Source organism: Natator depressus, chromosome 3 (assembly GCF_965152275.1).
Source record: "Natator depressus isolate rNatDep1 chromosome 3, rNatDep2.hap1, whole genome shotgun sequence".
Lineage (NCBI taxonomy): Eukaryota > Metazoa > Chordata > Testudines > Cheloniidae > Natator > Natator depressus.
The window spans coordinates 32,756,993-32,773,477 of NC_134236.1; the positions used below are offsets into that span (position 1 = coordinate 32,756,993).

Here is a 16,485-nt window from a genome sequence, read left to right on the forward strand (position 1 = left end):
CAGGCCCCAGAAAGTAAATAGCTTGGCTTAAAAAGCATGAGATTGTTACTGAAAGAGAGACATTTTGGGTTATTTTTGCCTTCTCATTTTGAGATGTTAGGCGATACCCGCATCACATTTTTAAACTTGTCTCTGCCACCAAGAGGTCCAGAAACTTACTTTTATTCTTAAAGGAAAGCTGAAATTCCCCCCTAATCACACAGCTCCTGGAACTGGAAATTTGAGGGGGGGAAATATTGTGAGTGTTGGCAATACTGCATATACAATTTAGTATCAGGGAAGATGCATGTATGTGTTAACTTTTATTTTACACTTCTATAGTCCTTTCCATCAGAGACTCCCAAAAAACATTACCAACAGTAATTAAGTTAGCTTCCCAATGCCCCTTTGAGGTCTGTAAGTATTATTCCTATTTTACAGAGCGGAAAAGTAAAGCAACAAGATTAAAGCAACTTCTCCAAGGTCACAGAGGAAGCCTATGGCAAAGCAGAGCAGAGAATCCAGATCTCATGACTCTCAGTCTGTGCTTTAACCACAAGACCATCTCATATTTCAAGGAAACCTACTGTACCTACCTTAAAATCTACAAGAAACACATCATTAATTTTAATAAACGCAGGGATCTTTTAAAAAAATTGATAAATTAAGTCAGAATATCTGTGATGTGCCCTCAAGGAAGAGCAGCAGATGCAGCCAAGAACTTTTCCACACAGCAGTTTTTACTAACAAGACCTGCCTTTCAAACAAACCAGGAAAAATGAAAAAAAGTGTAATTAAAGCACAATCAAAGCACTGCAGAAGCTTCCCGGTCACTGAGCTGAAGAATGGCTTCTTAATGAAGTCCTGTGTGCCCAAATCCCTTCTCTCCAGTTTATCTTGGCACCATACAAATGATTCCCACAATTTAATTTAGTCAGAAGCCTAAATAGTGGAGCTTTCAAATGAAGGTAAATGATGTTCACTGTATACATAGTAATAAAAAACAGGAGTCACCGAAAAGCAAGCCAACAAAATGGTTTGGGAGATATTTATATTCCCGGATCAGGGCCCAATCCAGTGTGGCAATTCCTATGCTCCTAATATTCACTGTGGTTTTATTTTTTGAAATACTGCAGGCAAATCAAATCCTATTAATTTCCATTCATGCTACATTATTCTTGTACCCAGAAGAGTAAGATACGGTCCAACAATTCAAAGACACATTAGGTACTGTTTTTATAGTCAACATTCAGATAAAGCTCCAATTCTTTTCTAATATACCTGAAGGCAAAGTGCCTCTAGTTTTTGACAGAAAGTTCTGCAGCCTCATTTGCATCTCTTCAGCTACGTGCAAGTTTAAGCTTTCACAGATTCCAAGCCCAGAAAGGACGACTATGATCATCTAGTCTCACCTTCTGTATAACACAGCCCATAGAACTTCTCTATAATAATTCCTGAAGCGTATCTTTTAGAAAAAAAACAAATCATTGATAAAGAATCCACCACAAGCCTTAACAAGTTGTTCCAATGGTTAATTACTCTTACTGTTAAAAACATATGCCTTCTTTCCAGTCTGAATGCATCTAGCTTCAGCTTCCGGCCACTGGATTGGGTTATACTTTTCTCCAGTCACACCCTGGAGACCAACCCAGACCTCTACCCTCATCCCCCACCCCCAAAACTCCTGCACAGCCCATCATCAAATATTTGTTCCTCATGTAGGTACTTATATAGACTATAATCAAATCACCACTCAACCTTCTCTTTAGGTTACTGTACCAAAGTCTTCACTAGCTCCACATGCAGAGGGCATGCTCACCAACTTATTCTGCACATGTAACAGACTTATTTCCCAACAGAATATCCTCACATTTATCAGATGTGAATGGTCTTCACTGAAGACTGGCTCCTTGGCAAGTATGAGGTTTTCAGTTTAGCAGTTCTGACTCACCAAAGTTCAGAAATAAGTACTGGAATCATTTCCTTAAGGTAACACTCACTCCGATAAGTCAGCCAATTTTTTAAGTTTACTTTAGAGCCAACAGACATCTGGAGAATATTTAAGCCCAGTGTGTATTTAATTCATGGAGTCACATACACTGTGAACAGGAACTTGAAGTGTGCAAGGCACCACCAAATTTCCACTTTGGGCTCTATTCACAAATGCTTAAAATACTTGGTTAGGCCTCCCTCGAGCCTTGGCATGCAGAGGCTAAGCAGGTATCCCCCTCCCCCCCGTCTACGATACAGGATACCCTCCCTAGCAACTGACAGTGGTTTATTGTGCTTTGAGTAGGGCTGCTCTTCGGCACTGCAGCAGGGAGCATTGAGCAAAGGGTAGGGCAGCAGGTGCTACATGCTGGACCAGCCAGCACACAGGAGAGCACACAGGCAATCGGTCCACTCCCTGGGCTCAGCGGTGCAATGCCATGCGATGTGGCCTGGCTGCCACTGGCTCACAGGACATGTTCTGCTCACCCAAGATGCTTTTAGATTTTGGTTTGACTCAGACTTCTTGCATCAATGCACAGTATCTGGAATTCATGTGATCGAGTTTATGCTATTTCTAGCTCATTAGCTAGAGGCAGGTTAAACTGTAACAAGCACCTTCTTAAGGATTTCATTTGGATACTTTATTCTTCTTGAATTCCAGTCCTAAAATGTTAGGGAATATTCCTGTGTCCTCCTAAATAGGTATAACATTCCATCAGAGAACTGACTGTATATGCTGTACCTAGCATCTTGGGATCCTTTGGGCGGACAGTCACTATAACTAGGCTTGGAATTTTAATTGGTAAATGTTGGTTTTGCCATACACATACAAACCACCCCAAAAATATTTCCATCAATAAATCAAAATGTACAGGGCAAAATAGCAAAAACGCTGTTGAGAACCTAGAGTCTAAATCCAGTGATTTAGACTTATGAATTGGGCTGGTTACAAATGGACTAGCAAATGAATAGTAAAAACATGTATGATTGACTGAAAAATATTTACTTTGTATATTTTGACATGTGATTTAACAATTTGTGTTTTAACAGTTTATAAAATTTTTACTTTTGAATCTCACTGTCTACTGTCATTAAATAAGTTCGACCCCCATAATTTCCTGCAACTGAAAATTTAAAAAAGCTTAAAACAAACTGATATTATGTCAAAATTATATTTAAAAAATTTGAATTCTGCCAATCCTGTCTATAACAAGCCACCACTGCCTGTTTGGATTGATCTCCAGACCAAATACTGTTCACAGGAACAAATCTTAGCCTCACCAAATGTCTTTGAATAAGGAGAGGCCCATCAGGTCTTAGCTTGCCTTAACTTAGCTTACTTAGGAGGCCTTCACCTGCCTTCTCTGGAGACAGTGCACTAATTTATATGGTCTCTTTGCTAGGCTGCAGAAAGACTGTCACACTAAAACTATCCCTGCATAAACACAAATGTAACTAGGATGCCTACAGTACCTTTCTTGCCATGGTCTGGGGGATGCAAACTCCAGGGCAAGCCCCCGCCTGGGCCAAAATTTAAAAGCGTTCAGCAAGGGGATGCAGAAAAGAAGATGTGGGAGCTCCTCACCACTTCTAAGTGGGAGCCAATAAAGCCAGTACATTTGTCCAGACTAAATAAAAGGGTTTGAGGACTATTCAGTAAGGGATAGTCAGGCCAATTTATTATTCTGCCTGCACTAGTTCACTCATAAGATTGCTATGTCTGCGATTGTGTAGTGAGAGCGCTCATATACTTCAGAGATGGAATACAGATGTGCCTAGACTGACACCACTACAGCTTCATGATACTCTGTCAGCATCCGGACACAAAATGGTATTCTGGGCATGGAAAAGAGATTCTAACAGAGAGCTGCTGGTAGCTTTGCCTTCTGTTCATGGAGTCAACTCAGTCTTGCAAAAAGGGTTATATTACAACTCCTTTTGATGAACGGTTGACTAAGCAGCTTTAGGCCTGGATTCCACCCAAGTCATTCATTGTCCACCCAAAGAAAAGCTGCATTAAAGCAGAGAGATTTTTAATTTAATATGGATGGCCCTAAGCAAGTTGTTTTTCTAAGACCACCTTCAGTAAGTATTGTGAAAACAAAGGGAAAAAGTCTCTAAAGACAAACTGACAACTCTTGCTGGGAACATTTTCACTTCTAAAAAAGACAGTGCTCATGAAGATCAAACAAGATGTAGCCAATTTTGATGCTGTCACAATATTTATTCCTTTACCTCCCACATGCTTCATGGTTTTTGCATCACAGGGAGGGGAAGCCAGGGGAGCAGACATGGAGATAAAAATTGGGCAACACATGCATGTGTGGGCTTCACACCCAAAATATGGATTGTTTGGTAGATGTGCAGTCCTATTGCATGTGTTATGGCATCACTCTGGGTATCCCAAGAACCAGTCTATCCAGAATCTACAGTGGCAGGACTGGTGAAAATGGAAACAGGAAGAAAATCCCATGAAGGACATTCAGCAAGGGCATGAGACAGAACAATACAGCAACATCCAAAGCTGAAATCTTGCCATGGAATGAGTGTGTTAGTTCAAGTTTGACAACTATGGATGGGAAGGAAAACCTTCAGTTTTCCACAGCAAAAATAGATATTTCAAGACATTCAGTTAGCTCTTCCTCTAATGGAACATCCCAAGGCTGTCGGTACCTGTTACCACTGGGCAGCAAAAGGTGGTAACTCCACGGAAAAAAAAAAAAAAGCTTAGATCACCAAGCCCTGTGTTGTATTGCACAGGATCTGTTCTAATGCATCAGAACTTAAATCAAAAATTTGCTTCCAGCTTGCAAGTGGTTAAGAATGAGTGAAACTTGGGTTTGTGCTCCAGAATTCCAGGATAAATTATTTAAAAATCCGTTCCTCAGAAATGTGTACGTTTACTACGACTTCCTCTCCACACTTCATATGCTGCACTCACTTTTGCCCCATGTATTTGTGGTTTTACAGCCTTTGCTTTAACCTGACACCTTTCTTTTACTGGAAATGCAAATAGGCATTTGACTCACCATCCGCCCATTCACATTTCACAGTTTCATTCCCAAACTAACCAAACCTGTACCTTCTTAATGCAACCAAAGATGGCAACACCTTATTTTAATGAGGCATATGACTGATGGTTCATTAGAATGGCATCCATATATATACATGCAATATTCATATAGAAAGTTAAAATTGTTCCTACAGTGAACGCCAAACAAAAATTATGCTAGAATGTATTAAAATAGTATCTCAGACCCACCCAAACAAAAATAAGTCTTCGTCAAATCACAGTGAGTGATCCACCCTCTTCAGAAAAGTCAGTTCAGTGAAACAGACTCCTGCTTATTGCAATACATGGGCAGGTTCCACTGTACAGAGAACACCCATGCTAGGCAGCCTCCTGTTTCAAGAGACCAGCCCAAACTATCTACAGATGGTTTGGGACAGTTCTTCTCCATTTTTAGTAGAGCAATTAAACAGCTGATTGTCTGTCATTTAAGATGTCACTGAAGTCAGGTTACCCTGCAACTTTTCTTAGGCAGGAAAGAGTGAAAAAAATACTAAAACTATGTCCAATTTCCAGGATCACTCACTATAAAGGTTCTCTGGCACCAAATGCCAGAAGTGCTGTACATATTACTACCTTCTGTACCCTAGCTTTAATGAACACAAGTGAGGGAATGTCTACACTTCAATTAAACACCCACGGTTGGGCTGGGTCAGCTGACTCTGGCTCATGGGGCTTGGACTATGAGACTGTAAAACTGAGATGCAGACATTTGGCTTGGGCTGGAGCCCAAGCTCTGGGACCCAGCCAGAGCCCAATCATCTACACCTCAGTTTTACAGCCCCACAACCCCAAGTCAGCTAATGCCACCCATGGGTGTTCAACTGCAGTTCAGACATAACCTGGCCTAAGGGACATCTACCTTGGAACTGCAGGAAGCTATGCTGTTGATTTAGAAGGTGAGTCTCTTTAGCCAGCACAAAATTGCATTGGGGCACTGTACTGTTAAAGATGTCATTTGTACCGGATATAAAATCCCCCAGTATCCCATGGAATCTTTATAAGAGGAGTGTTAATATCTGTATCCTTGTCAAGTTTCAAACTGGGTAAGTCCATTCTGTCTAGCTACATCTCTCCCACAGTTTGAGCTGAGCAGGCTTCCTTGCCCCAAACTACTGGCTAGTACTATTAAACTGCTATTACCTTTCACTCAAGAAGTGGCCATATTTCCACACGGGGGAAATGATCCCTGGATATTGTCAGCCTTGTACAGTAGAACTTATGGATAATAGAGGATTTAAAAAAAATCAGGGGAGCCAGTTCAGAGCCATTAGACTCCAGATTCCAAAGTATGGTGGCTAATTCGGATTCCTGCATAGCCAGCCAGCCTTGAGGAAGCCTGACTGGCTGCATTAGCCAACTCTCACAGACTTGAAACCAGGCCATGCCCCCAAAATTTAAGGGTCAGGATGTTCTGCACATCTAATGTCACACCAGTAGAGGTGGTGGGACAGTGGCGCTTGTTGTGACTGGAAAAATGGAGAGTGCTGGGGCCAGGCCATAAGATTTTTATATAGAGACCATATTTTTGAGAGTGAGGGCACCAGTGATGATATTCATGGTTATTAAAGCAGTACCTAGAGGCTTCACCTGAGAGGAGAGAGCCATAGAGTAAGAGACAGTTCCTCGCCCAAACAGCTTACAGTCTAAGTCAGGGCTGAGCAAACTTTTTGGCCCAAGGACCACATCTGGGAATAGAAATTGTATGGCGGGCCATGAATACTCACAAAGTTGGCGTTGCGGTGCGAGAGGGGATGATTTAATTGGGGATTGGTCCTGCTTTGAGCAGGGGGTTGGACTAGATGACCTCCTGAGGTCCCTTCCAACCCTGATATTCTATGATTCTATGACTCTGCCTGGGGTTGCGGGCTCTGGGGTGGAACTGGGGATGAGGAGTTTGGGGTGCAGAAGGGTGCTCCTGAGGGCAAGAGGAAGATCAGGGCTGGGGCAGGGTGTTGGGGTGTGGGAAGGAGTGCAGGCTCCAGCTGGGGGTGTGGGCTGCGGGGTGTGCCTGGGGATAAGAGGTCTGGGGTGCAGAAAGGTGCTCTGGTCTGAGATCAAGGAGTTTGGAGGTTGGGAGGAGAATCAGGGCTGGGGCAGGGGGTTGAGGCACGGGGGAGGCTCAGGGATGCAGGCTTGTGGCGGCTCTTACCTCAAGCGGCTCCCAGAAGCAGCAGCATGCCCTTCTCTAGCTCCTATGCAGAGGCATGGCCAGGCGGTCTGCACGCTGCCCTGTCCACAGGCACTGCCCCCACAGTTCCTGGCCAATGGGAGCTGTGGGGTCAGCGCTTGGGGAGGAGGCAGTGTGCAGAGCGGAGCCCCCTGGGTGCCCCTACATGTAGGAGCCAGAGGGAGCCATGCCGCTGCTTACAGGAGCCGGGTGGAGCAGCCCCCGACCCTGCTCCCTGGCTGGCGCACCAGAGGGGGGGGCCATACCACTACTTCCAAGAGCTGTGTGGAGACAGGGCCAACTCTAGGCACCAGCAAAACAAGCAGATGTTTGGGGCGGCACATTTCTAGGGCGGCATTCCGGCCCCCGCCACCCCAGCTCGCCTCTGCCTGCTCCCCTGAGCATGCCACCGCCGCTCCGCTTCTCCCTCCTCCCTCCCAGGCTTGCCAGGCGCGAAACAGTATTCCCACAGTATTCTTGCCAGCAAGTTAAAGAAGTATGGGCTGGATGAATGGACTATAAGGTGGATAGAAAGCTGGCTAGATTGTCGGGCTCAACGGGTAGTGATCAATGGCTCCATGTCTAGTTGGCAGCCGGTATCAAGTGGAGTGCCCCAGGGGTCGGTCCTGGGGCCGGTTTTGTTCAATATCTTCATTAAATGATCTGGAGGATGGTGTGGATTGCACCCTCAGCAAGTTTGCAGATGACACTAAACTGGGAAGAGTGGTAGATACACTGGAGGGTAGGGATAGGATACAGAGGGACCTAGACAAATTGGAGGATTGGGCTAAAAGAAATCTGATGAGGTTCAACAAGGACAAGTGCAGAGTCCTGCACTTAGGACGGAAGAATCCAATGCACCGCTACAGACTAGGGACCGAATGGCTCGGCAGCAGTTCTGCGGAAAAGGACCTAGGGGTTACAGTGAACGAGAAGTTGGATATGACTCAACAGTGTGCCCTTGTTGCCAAAAAGGCCAATGGCATTTTGGGATGTATAAGTAGGGGCATTGCCAGCAGATCGAGGGACGTGATCGTTCCCCTCTATTCGACATTGGTGAGGCCTCATCTGGAGTACTGTGTCCAGTTTTGGGCCCCACACTACAAGAAGGATGTGGATAAATTGGAGAGAGTCCAGCGAAGGGCAACAAAAATGATTAGGGGTCTGGAACACATGACTTATGAGGAGAGGCTGAGGGAACTGGGATTGTTTAGTCTGCAGAAGAGAAGAATGAGGGGGGATTTGACAGCTGCTTTCAACTACCTGAAAGGGGGTTCCAAAGAGGATGGCTCTAGACTGTTCTCAATGGTAGCAGATGACAGAACGAGGAGTAATGGTCTCAAGTTGTGCAGTGCGGGAGATTTAGGTTGGATATTAGGAAAAACTTTTTCACTATGAGGGTGGTGAAACACCGGAATGCGTTACCTAGGGAGGTGGTGGAATCCCCTTCCTTAGAAGTTTTTAAGGTCAGGCTTGACAAAGCCCTGGCTCGGCTTTGGCATGCCTGGGGGCGGAGGGGGCACGAAAAAAAAAGTGGGGGCGGCAAAAATCCTAGAGCCAGCCCTGTGTGGAGCAGCCCCCGACTCTTCTCCCGAGCTAGAGAGGGACAAGCCCCAGACCCCGCTCCCCAGCAAGAGCTTGAGGGCCAGATTAAAATGGCTGGCAGGCCAAACCTTGCCCATGGGCCATAGTTTGCCCACCCCTGGTCTAAGTAGACAAGGCAGAGGAAAGGTAGGAGCAAGGAAGTGCTATTGTCCTTATTTACAGATAGGGAATGCAGGCAAAGAAAGTAAGTGACTTGTTCGAGGGGACATGCAGTCTGGGGCAGAACAAGGGGCTGAACCCAGATCTGCCAAGTCCTAACCCAGCGGGTGAATCACGCTTCCCATTCTTCCCATGTGATCAATGGCATCAGCCATGTACACCTAATGCCCTCACCAGCACCCTGCCCATTCATCCATCCCCCCGGCTCCAAACTTCTGAGCAGCATCAAGCAGCTTCACTGGTTAAGCCACCAGCCATAAAACAATCGTCTTTCCCCACATCACATTCTTCCTCTCACACACCACCTTTCAAATTAAGTAATTCAGAAGTGAAGGTGGGGAAATATTTAGTCAAAGATCTCACATCTATCACTGGCTCATACAAGCTGGCAGGGCCACCTTCAGCATTTCCCACCCTTCATTTCAGTATTCTCTCCCCCCTTCAGTTCCAATGCATTTTCCATGATATCTTTCAATCTTCCTTCATTCTGCCTCCCACCCACTCCAAAAATGGAACCCCTGTGGAAGGATTCTCCCCTGCCTTTCAGACCAGGCTTCCTCCTGCCCTTCTGGAGCACCCTCAGCTCTTCACCACCCCAAGGGAAGGCAGCACCAGGGTCTCACCCCTTATAGGGTTTAACAGTCCACTGCTCAGCCCAGTGAATACCCTGACCCACCTACTCCACTATCATTGTGCGGCTTTCTCGAGGCTCTTTGTGCTGTCTCAGAGTAGCCTGCAGGGGGCATTGGGGAGCTGCTGCAGGGATAGTAGTAGAGTACAACAGAACCTGCTTCTCTAAACCATTTGATTTTGGAGTTACAAGCTCCTCCCACACTTTTACATACATGAGTGCACAAACACGGTCAGCTACACTGTCACTGTCTTTGCTCAGAGCATCACTATATCCTGCATCAGGTCTCTGATGCACCACAGTGCCAACGCACATGCAAAGCTCTGGGGTTGCAGCTGCACAGTTACGGGCATTCTCCCTGCAGAATACCGCAAAGAACCAGGCAGCACTCAATGCAATGCACACTATCCCTTAAACACGTGTTTCAAGCTACTTCAGTTTCATGAAATAAGCGTTTTCTGTTTTATACACTGAAATGCAGGAATCTGAAGGCTTTTCATGTTTAAAAGACAAAGAATATTTTCATGCCATAACAGTGTCATTATATTTTACAAAATCCATGATGCATACAAACTCCATTAGAAAATGTACATTTCCATGGCTGACTTCTCTTTTCTTTTGACAAAGCATCTCCGCAGCTGTGGATTGTTACTCCCAGGAACCCCACTTCAAGGATGTGTGCTGGGAAGAAAGGCTATGTACCCACAATGCGCTGTATCACAGTTGCTGGAGGCAGTGTCATGGGATATTTTACTTCACGCTTCTAAAAAACACATTTATAGGTGTCAGTCCAGTGCTCAGGTTGCCTATCCCATAAATTACATCATACACATGAACGAAGACTTGAGCTTGGCAAGACAACTGGTATCAGGGGCGTGCACGGGGGGAGGTGGGGGAAGAGAGAAGCAGCAACACAAACTCCCCCCAGTAATCGTTGGGGGCACAGAACTCCTCTGGCCTTGGTGCTGTGGGGGAGGGAAGAACAAGTGCCTGCCAGGGCTGGGGTCGGGGGCATAGAACATGCCCCCCCAAAAGGCATCAAAGTTAAAATTCTGCGCATGCCCCTGGCTGGTATGGATGCACAGCACCCACTACCATTTATAACTTTCTCTAGCACAGGCAAATCTCTAAGATTCAGCAACAGCCCAAGCCATTCCCACAGAAGACTAGAAACCAGAATGACTGGGGGAGGGGGAAAGAAAGCCACACAATATCCCGGGATGAATCCTTTGGCTATGGGCCTACCATTTCAGATAACGGAAGGGGCTGAGTAAGCACCCACCAGATCATCAAGGCTCCACTGTACATCAGTTTGTTAAGCGCTTTATCAGTGTACTATCACTGTCATCATTAAAAATAAAGCATTGTACTTATTGCTTTGAAGGACTTCCCTGTAGCATGGGAAGCTCAACTCTTGCCTCATTCCCCACCCTCTCCATACACTGCACCACACAAGCTTTTGTAAAAAAAAAAAGTGAGATAAACGAACCATGCAATAAAAATTGTTGAAATTGGCTCAGTCTCCTCCTGATAAGATCACAGTGTTGGGAAAGAGCTACAGCTCCGTCGATGAGTAAGCTGATCAAGATTCACTGTCAAATGCATTTGCTCAAGGGGAAAAAAAAAAAAAAAAAAACCAACAAGGTTTAAATAGGAGATGTAGAAACCCAGTGTGCTTGTTACAAAGGCAACCCTTTGTGGATCTGTCTCATGTAAAACCTTAGGGTATGTGGCAGCTGGGAGGGAGCCTCCCAGTCAGGGCAGAAAGACTCAAGCCGAGTGCATCACAAATAGCTGCGTGGATGTTGCACTGGGTCTGAGCTTGGGGTGGCTAGCCCAAGACACTGCTAGAGCCGTAATCTCCCCCTGCTATTTTTAGAGTGCTAGCTTGAGCCCAGTAGCGCAAGTGGCTCCCCAGGCTAGGAGCCTCACCCCTAGGTGCACTGTAGAGATGTCTGTGCTTAGCACTCTAGCTAACACCACACTCAGGCCCACAGGTTCCTTGCTTGCTTCAGTCTAAAAATCTTCCATTAAAATATCAGTTTTACTTGCTTTTGTAAGTTTCCAACAGTCAGGACTCATGCTCAAAGGCCTAATAGCACCAATTTGGGGGTTTGTCTAACCTATAGCTCCAGCTATTTTTGTGCGTGGATTTAATGCCAAACTGACACCCCTGGAAGCTGCCAGTGTCTATTTATCCACAGAACAAGCAGCACAAGCTTCCCCACACAACTCCTCCAACATGGCACCTCAACCGCACCGGGAGGAGTGGCAGTGGGGGAGGTGAGAGAGAAAAGTTACTTCACTCTCTCCACATTCAGTCCCTGGGCTGACTGCCAGTAAGGGTGCCAATTGGTAATTTTGATGTGAACACCCATCCACCAGAAAAACGGGCCAAGACCACCTGCTTATTTCACACAGGACATCACAGACCAACGGGACAGACATGACTTTCGTCTCTACTACCCTGCACTGGATTTGAACCAGTGATTTAGAGGAGAATTGTTCCCCTCTGCCACCCAATCCTCCAAAGGTATTTTCCAGACATTCAGGTCTCAATCCCTCTTTCATAAACCCAAGATGCACATCACTGTCCCAGAAAATACTGTCCCCTCTCCCTGGTCAGGCAGGTGCGCACATTTCACAGGATCTGTAATGAAGTTCACTTATGTATCCAAGATCAACACTGTGCCTTTAGTTCACATCCTTGTCTACTCTCCTGCTTGTGCATTTACCAGTCACAACTGTCTCAAGAACTAAACTAGCCTTTTCATAACAGTGAAACAGAGGGTCTCAGTTTCCCAATCTGTAAATAGTTCTTACCTACTTCTCCTGGTTGTTGAAGCTCAGTTAAATCGTGTTTGTAAAGGACTGAGTTCCTTGGATGTAAGTATTATTAAATCTTATCTGCAGCGGTGAGAAAACATGTAGCTCTTTACTCTTGGATCCTGTACAATCTACTGATGGCAGCTATTATTCTATCCAGTTTCCTGAACAGTCCAGCACTTCCATGCCTCAAAACGCATTCAAACCTTTCAGTACATGTGCATGGGAAAGGCACCCTGCTGCCCAATTCCAGGGTAAAATGGAAAACCATCCCTTTTGGCATGAACAAAGCCAGGACACTAGATTCTAATTTCAAGGAATTTTAAAGATACCAGACTCACTAGTAATGTTTAAGTGAAAACATGCTGCTACAAAACCATTCAGGTTGGAGGTATAAAAGCCATCAGAGCTGGGCAGTGAAGAGTAGATATTATTTACTTTATTTAGCAATAAATACTTAGAACAGCTACCTACTGCCCATCTCCTAAGTGCCTCTACCTCTCCACAATCCACTTTCATTAAGCGGTCAATACGGTTTCCTTCTCCAAGGTCTTCACACTTCCCTCTTGAACGGTTATCCAGTGCATCTCCGAGGCTGACAGACTGTGCTGGGCACTGGCCTTGTCTTCTACATGTGCTGTAAAGCACTGACATTTAGAGCTCGACAGACAGACAACCCTGAAATACTTTTCAGTGAGGAGTTCTGCCATTCACCCATTAGTACTATTTCCAGATGCAGCACTTCAGAGTCCTTCCGGATGACAGATGCTGTATACGTTCTCAGTCATCTTCACTTTGTCTGTTACTAGCTTCAAACATGATGTGTGAGATATGATCAGCTGCTCTCAAACAGGAAGGAAAACTCTGTAAACTGGAGACTAAGCCTTATATCACCAGCATAGGGATGAGCCTTAGGAATTACACAATTGACCAGCAAGAGTCAGTAAATTACAGAAACCCTCGAATACTTTGCAGCTGCAACTACATCAGCTCAGTGGTATAATCTGATCGAAACTGGACCCTTTTTGCTCTCTTTAGACAGGTGTTCTAGCACTTTGAAGATGCACAACTCCTCCACACATTTACTTGGGGTATGGCTTCAAACAGCAACAGCTGCAATTAACAAAACACACCAGTTGTGAGAGTTGCTGACACAGTACATCTACCACCTAACACAGTGGCCCAAAACACTGAGTGAGGATCATATGGTGGCTCAATGAGTTCACCTAGAGGCCACTCAGATTAAAATTGATCCTTGCATGCTAGGATCTGTAGTCTCAGTGGAACATACCTCTATAAGGGCAGCTGCAATCTATTCTGTTTAATGCAATTTAGGTGCAGTGGTCTAGGATCCTGGCAAATTGCCAAACTGGCCCCTCTGTTGGAGCATCCCAAAAAGTTACTGGCAACTATCACGACACCATATATTGGTTCCCAACTACACTAAACCATATCTCCAGCACCTCTGCAGCACTCTTTAGGAAGAAGTTTGGTGCTTCCATGCGTCAGTATTTGTCCAGCAAGATAGATTTCCCTGCTAAGAAACTTAGAGTCACTGCAAAGCTTTTAATATTTGCTCACGCAAGCCTTCTTAGCCAGCAAGATTTTCCCTATTTCTTAACACAAGACCGTAAACAAACTCATTACATGCTAATCATCAGGTCACACACCCCTCTCTTTCCCCATATGCTGGAAGAGCAGGAAGCATAAGATGGGTCACATACCTTTGCTTCATCATTAATGTCCCAGTTGAAGGATATGGCATTGTATGCAAGCTCTTCAATGTTACTGATTGTGTTGAAGCTCTCCTTATAGTCGGCTGTCGGGAGGGAGAGGAGAGCATCTTAAACCATACAAATCAGACAAACTGAATAGCAACTGCAGCTCTTCCACAGTACCCTAAGGGTTAAAGGCTCTGAAAGGCTTTCAGAGGCGGATTGTTAATAAAGGTTGAAAGCAGTTCATTATATACAAAAAAAAGAGAAGAATTAAAAACAAAAACTAAAGTGGGAAAGGCAACGACGCCAAGCATGGCATGTATCTGTGCCATACCCTATAGTTACATATGAGAAATGTCACACTGCATGACAAGAGTATAAGCTCTCAAAGCTCCTTCAATAATAAAGCTGACGCGCATGCAAATCTTTAAGTGCCAAGTGCTTAATCCCTGCCTTTATTCACAGAAGGAAAGGGCTAGGAGCACAACCCAGCTTTCAACCAAGGAAATCTGGAAGCCAGCCAGTCGCAGCCTTGTCTGTAGGCAAGTGGAAATTTGCAATGTTTTCTTTTTAACTGAACCGAGGACTCACTGCAAGAGCAGCAGCAGGAAGGAGACCAAGGAGCATATTTCAACAGGGAGTTCGTCCCCTGAAAAAAACCACTTACTGTTTAGAAAGCTTGCAAAGCCCAGAGAGTGCAGTTTGACTATACGGGCCAAGATTTTTAAATGCAACTAGTAATTTGGGGGTGTCTCCATTTTTGGATGCTCCAACTTGAGACATCTGAAGAGGGCCAGTCTTTCAGATGGTGTGGGGAGCGCTTGGCATTTTCTGAAAATCAGGCATTTTCAAGGCATCTAACATTAGCACACCCACCCACCCCCCAGAATTGAGGCTGCCAAAATACCTAGTCCCTTCTGAAAATACCTTGGCCAAAAACTTCCCTTTGGTTTTGCCACAAAGGTATGGACAGTGCTCAGCCTGGTCTGAAGGTTCCCTTTAAAAACGAAGTACCACTAGAAGGTTAAACCCTGCCAAGGAAATCAGGCTTGGAGCTTGATACCAGTAATTAGAGTGTTTCTTACCAATGTCAATGCATCTTTGTTTGGCTGTATGTTGCCTCGAGTGCCAGTACTTCCAGTGCCTGATTTGATCTTCTCTTGTTTTGTCTTCGGCAAACACGACCAAGATGACACTCTTCGTGAAGAGGAAGGGGGCAGGGAGAGAGAAAAACTTTAAAGGCCACAGAGAAAATTTGTTTTGGAAGCTTTTACTGGCTATCAGGTTTTCTGCATTTGGCGTGCAAAGCTTAGGAAAAGCCAAGTTACGCCTGGCAAAGTAGAAAACCCTCTTTAGAATGGGAACAAACATGCTAATGTTCTTCAGGGCCATAAAAGAACAATGTGGTCAGAAGTTGCCCACATAAAGAGAGTTGGGTGCTCTCCTTCCAGGTGTCCATGTCACATAAACCCATCACCACTACTGACTTGCTTGCTTGGTAGGCTTAGAGACACCAGGGACCAAATAGGCCTGGAGACCAATTTAACCTCTTCTGCTCTTCATTGGCATGGCAGAAAGGAAAAGCTGGGCTTGCTGCTGTGGACTTCAGTCTAGACTTGTGTGACTACGGGACTTCAAGGCAGTCAGCCCAGCACCTCCAGTAAACAATAAATACCCACAACACTTCTCCCAAGAAGCTGTAAGAGTTGCCACTCACTCTGACTTTGCTGATTGGGTGGTGGACTCCTTCACTGCTGCTGACTTCTTTAAGAGTGATCGGATAAAACTGACCCTTGTTTAGGTATGTCATTGTGCTGTCCCCTGGCTTCTGACGAAGTGACTTGGAAGCTTCTAAGGTGTATTCAAAGTTATTCCTAGGAGACAAAAAGGACATTGATAGCTTCCTGGCAAACTCTTTAGCAAAGTGTTTTACATTTAATTTGGAGAAATTCCAGACTTATTAGTTGAGACACTAAACCCTCAATAGGGAAGGGAGGGGGAAGCAAGACTAGCTCTTTGTTGATAATCAATTCTCTTCATGAGAAAACATTTAGAAAGCTCTTTGCAGAGAAAATCAACATGTAGGATTGGAGGCTGCCTATTCAAGCTTACTGCAACATGTTCATTTACGTAACAGAAGAGTTTCTATCAGTGACCAAAATGCTGTTAAGAGTCATTCAAAGGCTGCTAGGTCCCCTCCTCCTCCCACCAATGTTTCATTCCCAATTAAAAACAAACAAATCCACCCCACATCACCCATTCCCCATCGTAGGTCTCCATACACAAAATCCACACACAGCAAACCTCCAGTGCCTGCTGTAGGTTCTCAACATGG

At 45.1% G+C, this 16,485-nt stretch overlaps 1 protein-coding gene across 3 annotated transcripts in view; it reads right to left on the reverse strand.

Annotated features, from left to right (window-relative positions):
- Nucleotides 1–16,485, reverse strand: part of GRHL1 (grainyhead like transcription factor 1) — a 69,696-nt gene that overhangs the window by 37,448 nt on the left and 15,763 nt on the right. For all 3 annotated transcript variants that reach the window (XM_074947670.1, XM_074947667.1, XM_074947669.1), the window contains exons 6-8: nucleotides 15,868–16,024; nucleotides 15,236–15,347; nucleotides 14,157–14,251 (exon numbers count right to left, since the gene is read on the reverse strand). In XM_074947670.1, the coding sequence (XP_074803771.1) occupies nucleotides 14,157–14,251; nucleotides 15,236–15,347; nucleotides 15,868–16,024 (364 nt within the window). The remainder of the gene's footprint in view (nucleotides 1–14,156; nucleotides 14,252–15,235; nucleotides 15,348–15,867; nucleotides 16,025–16,485) is intronic.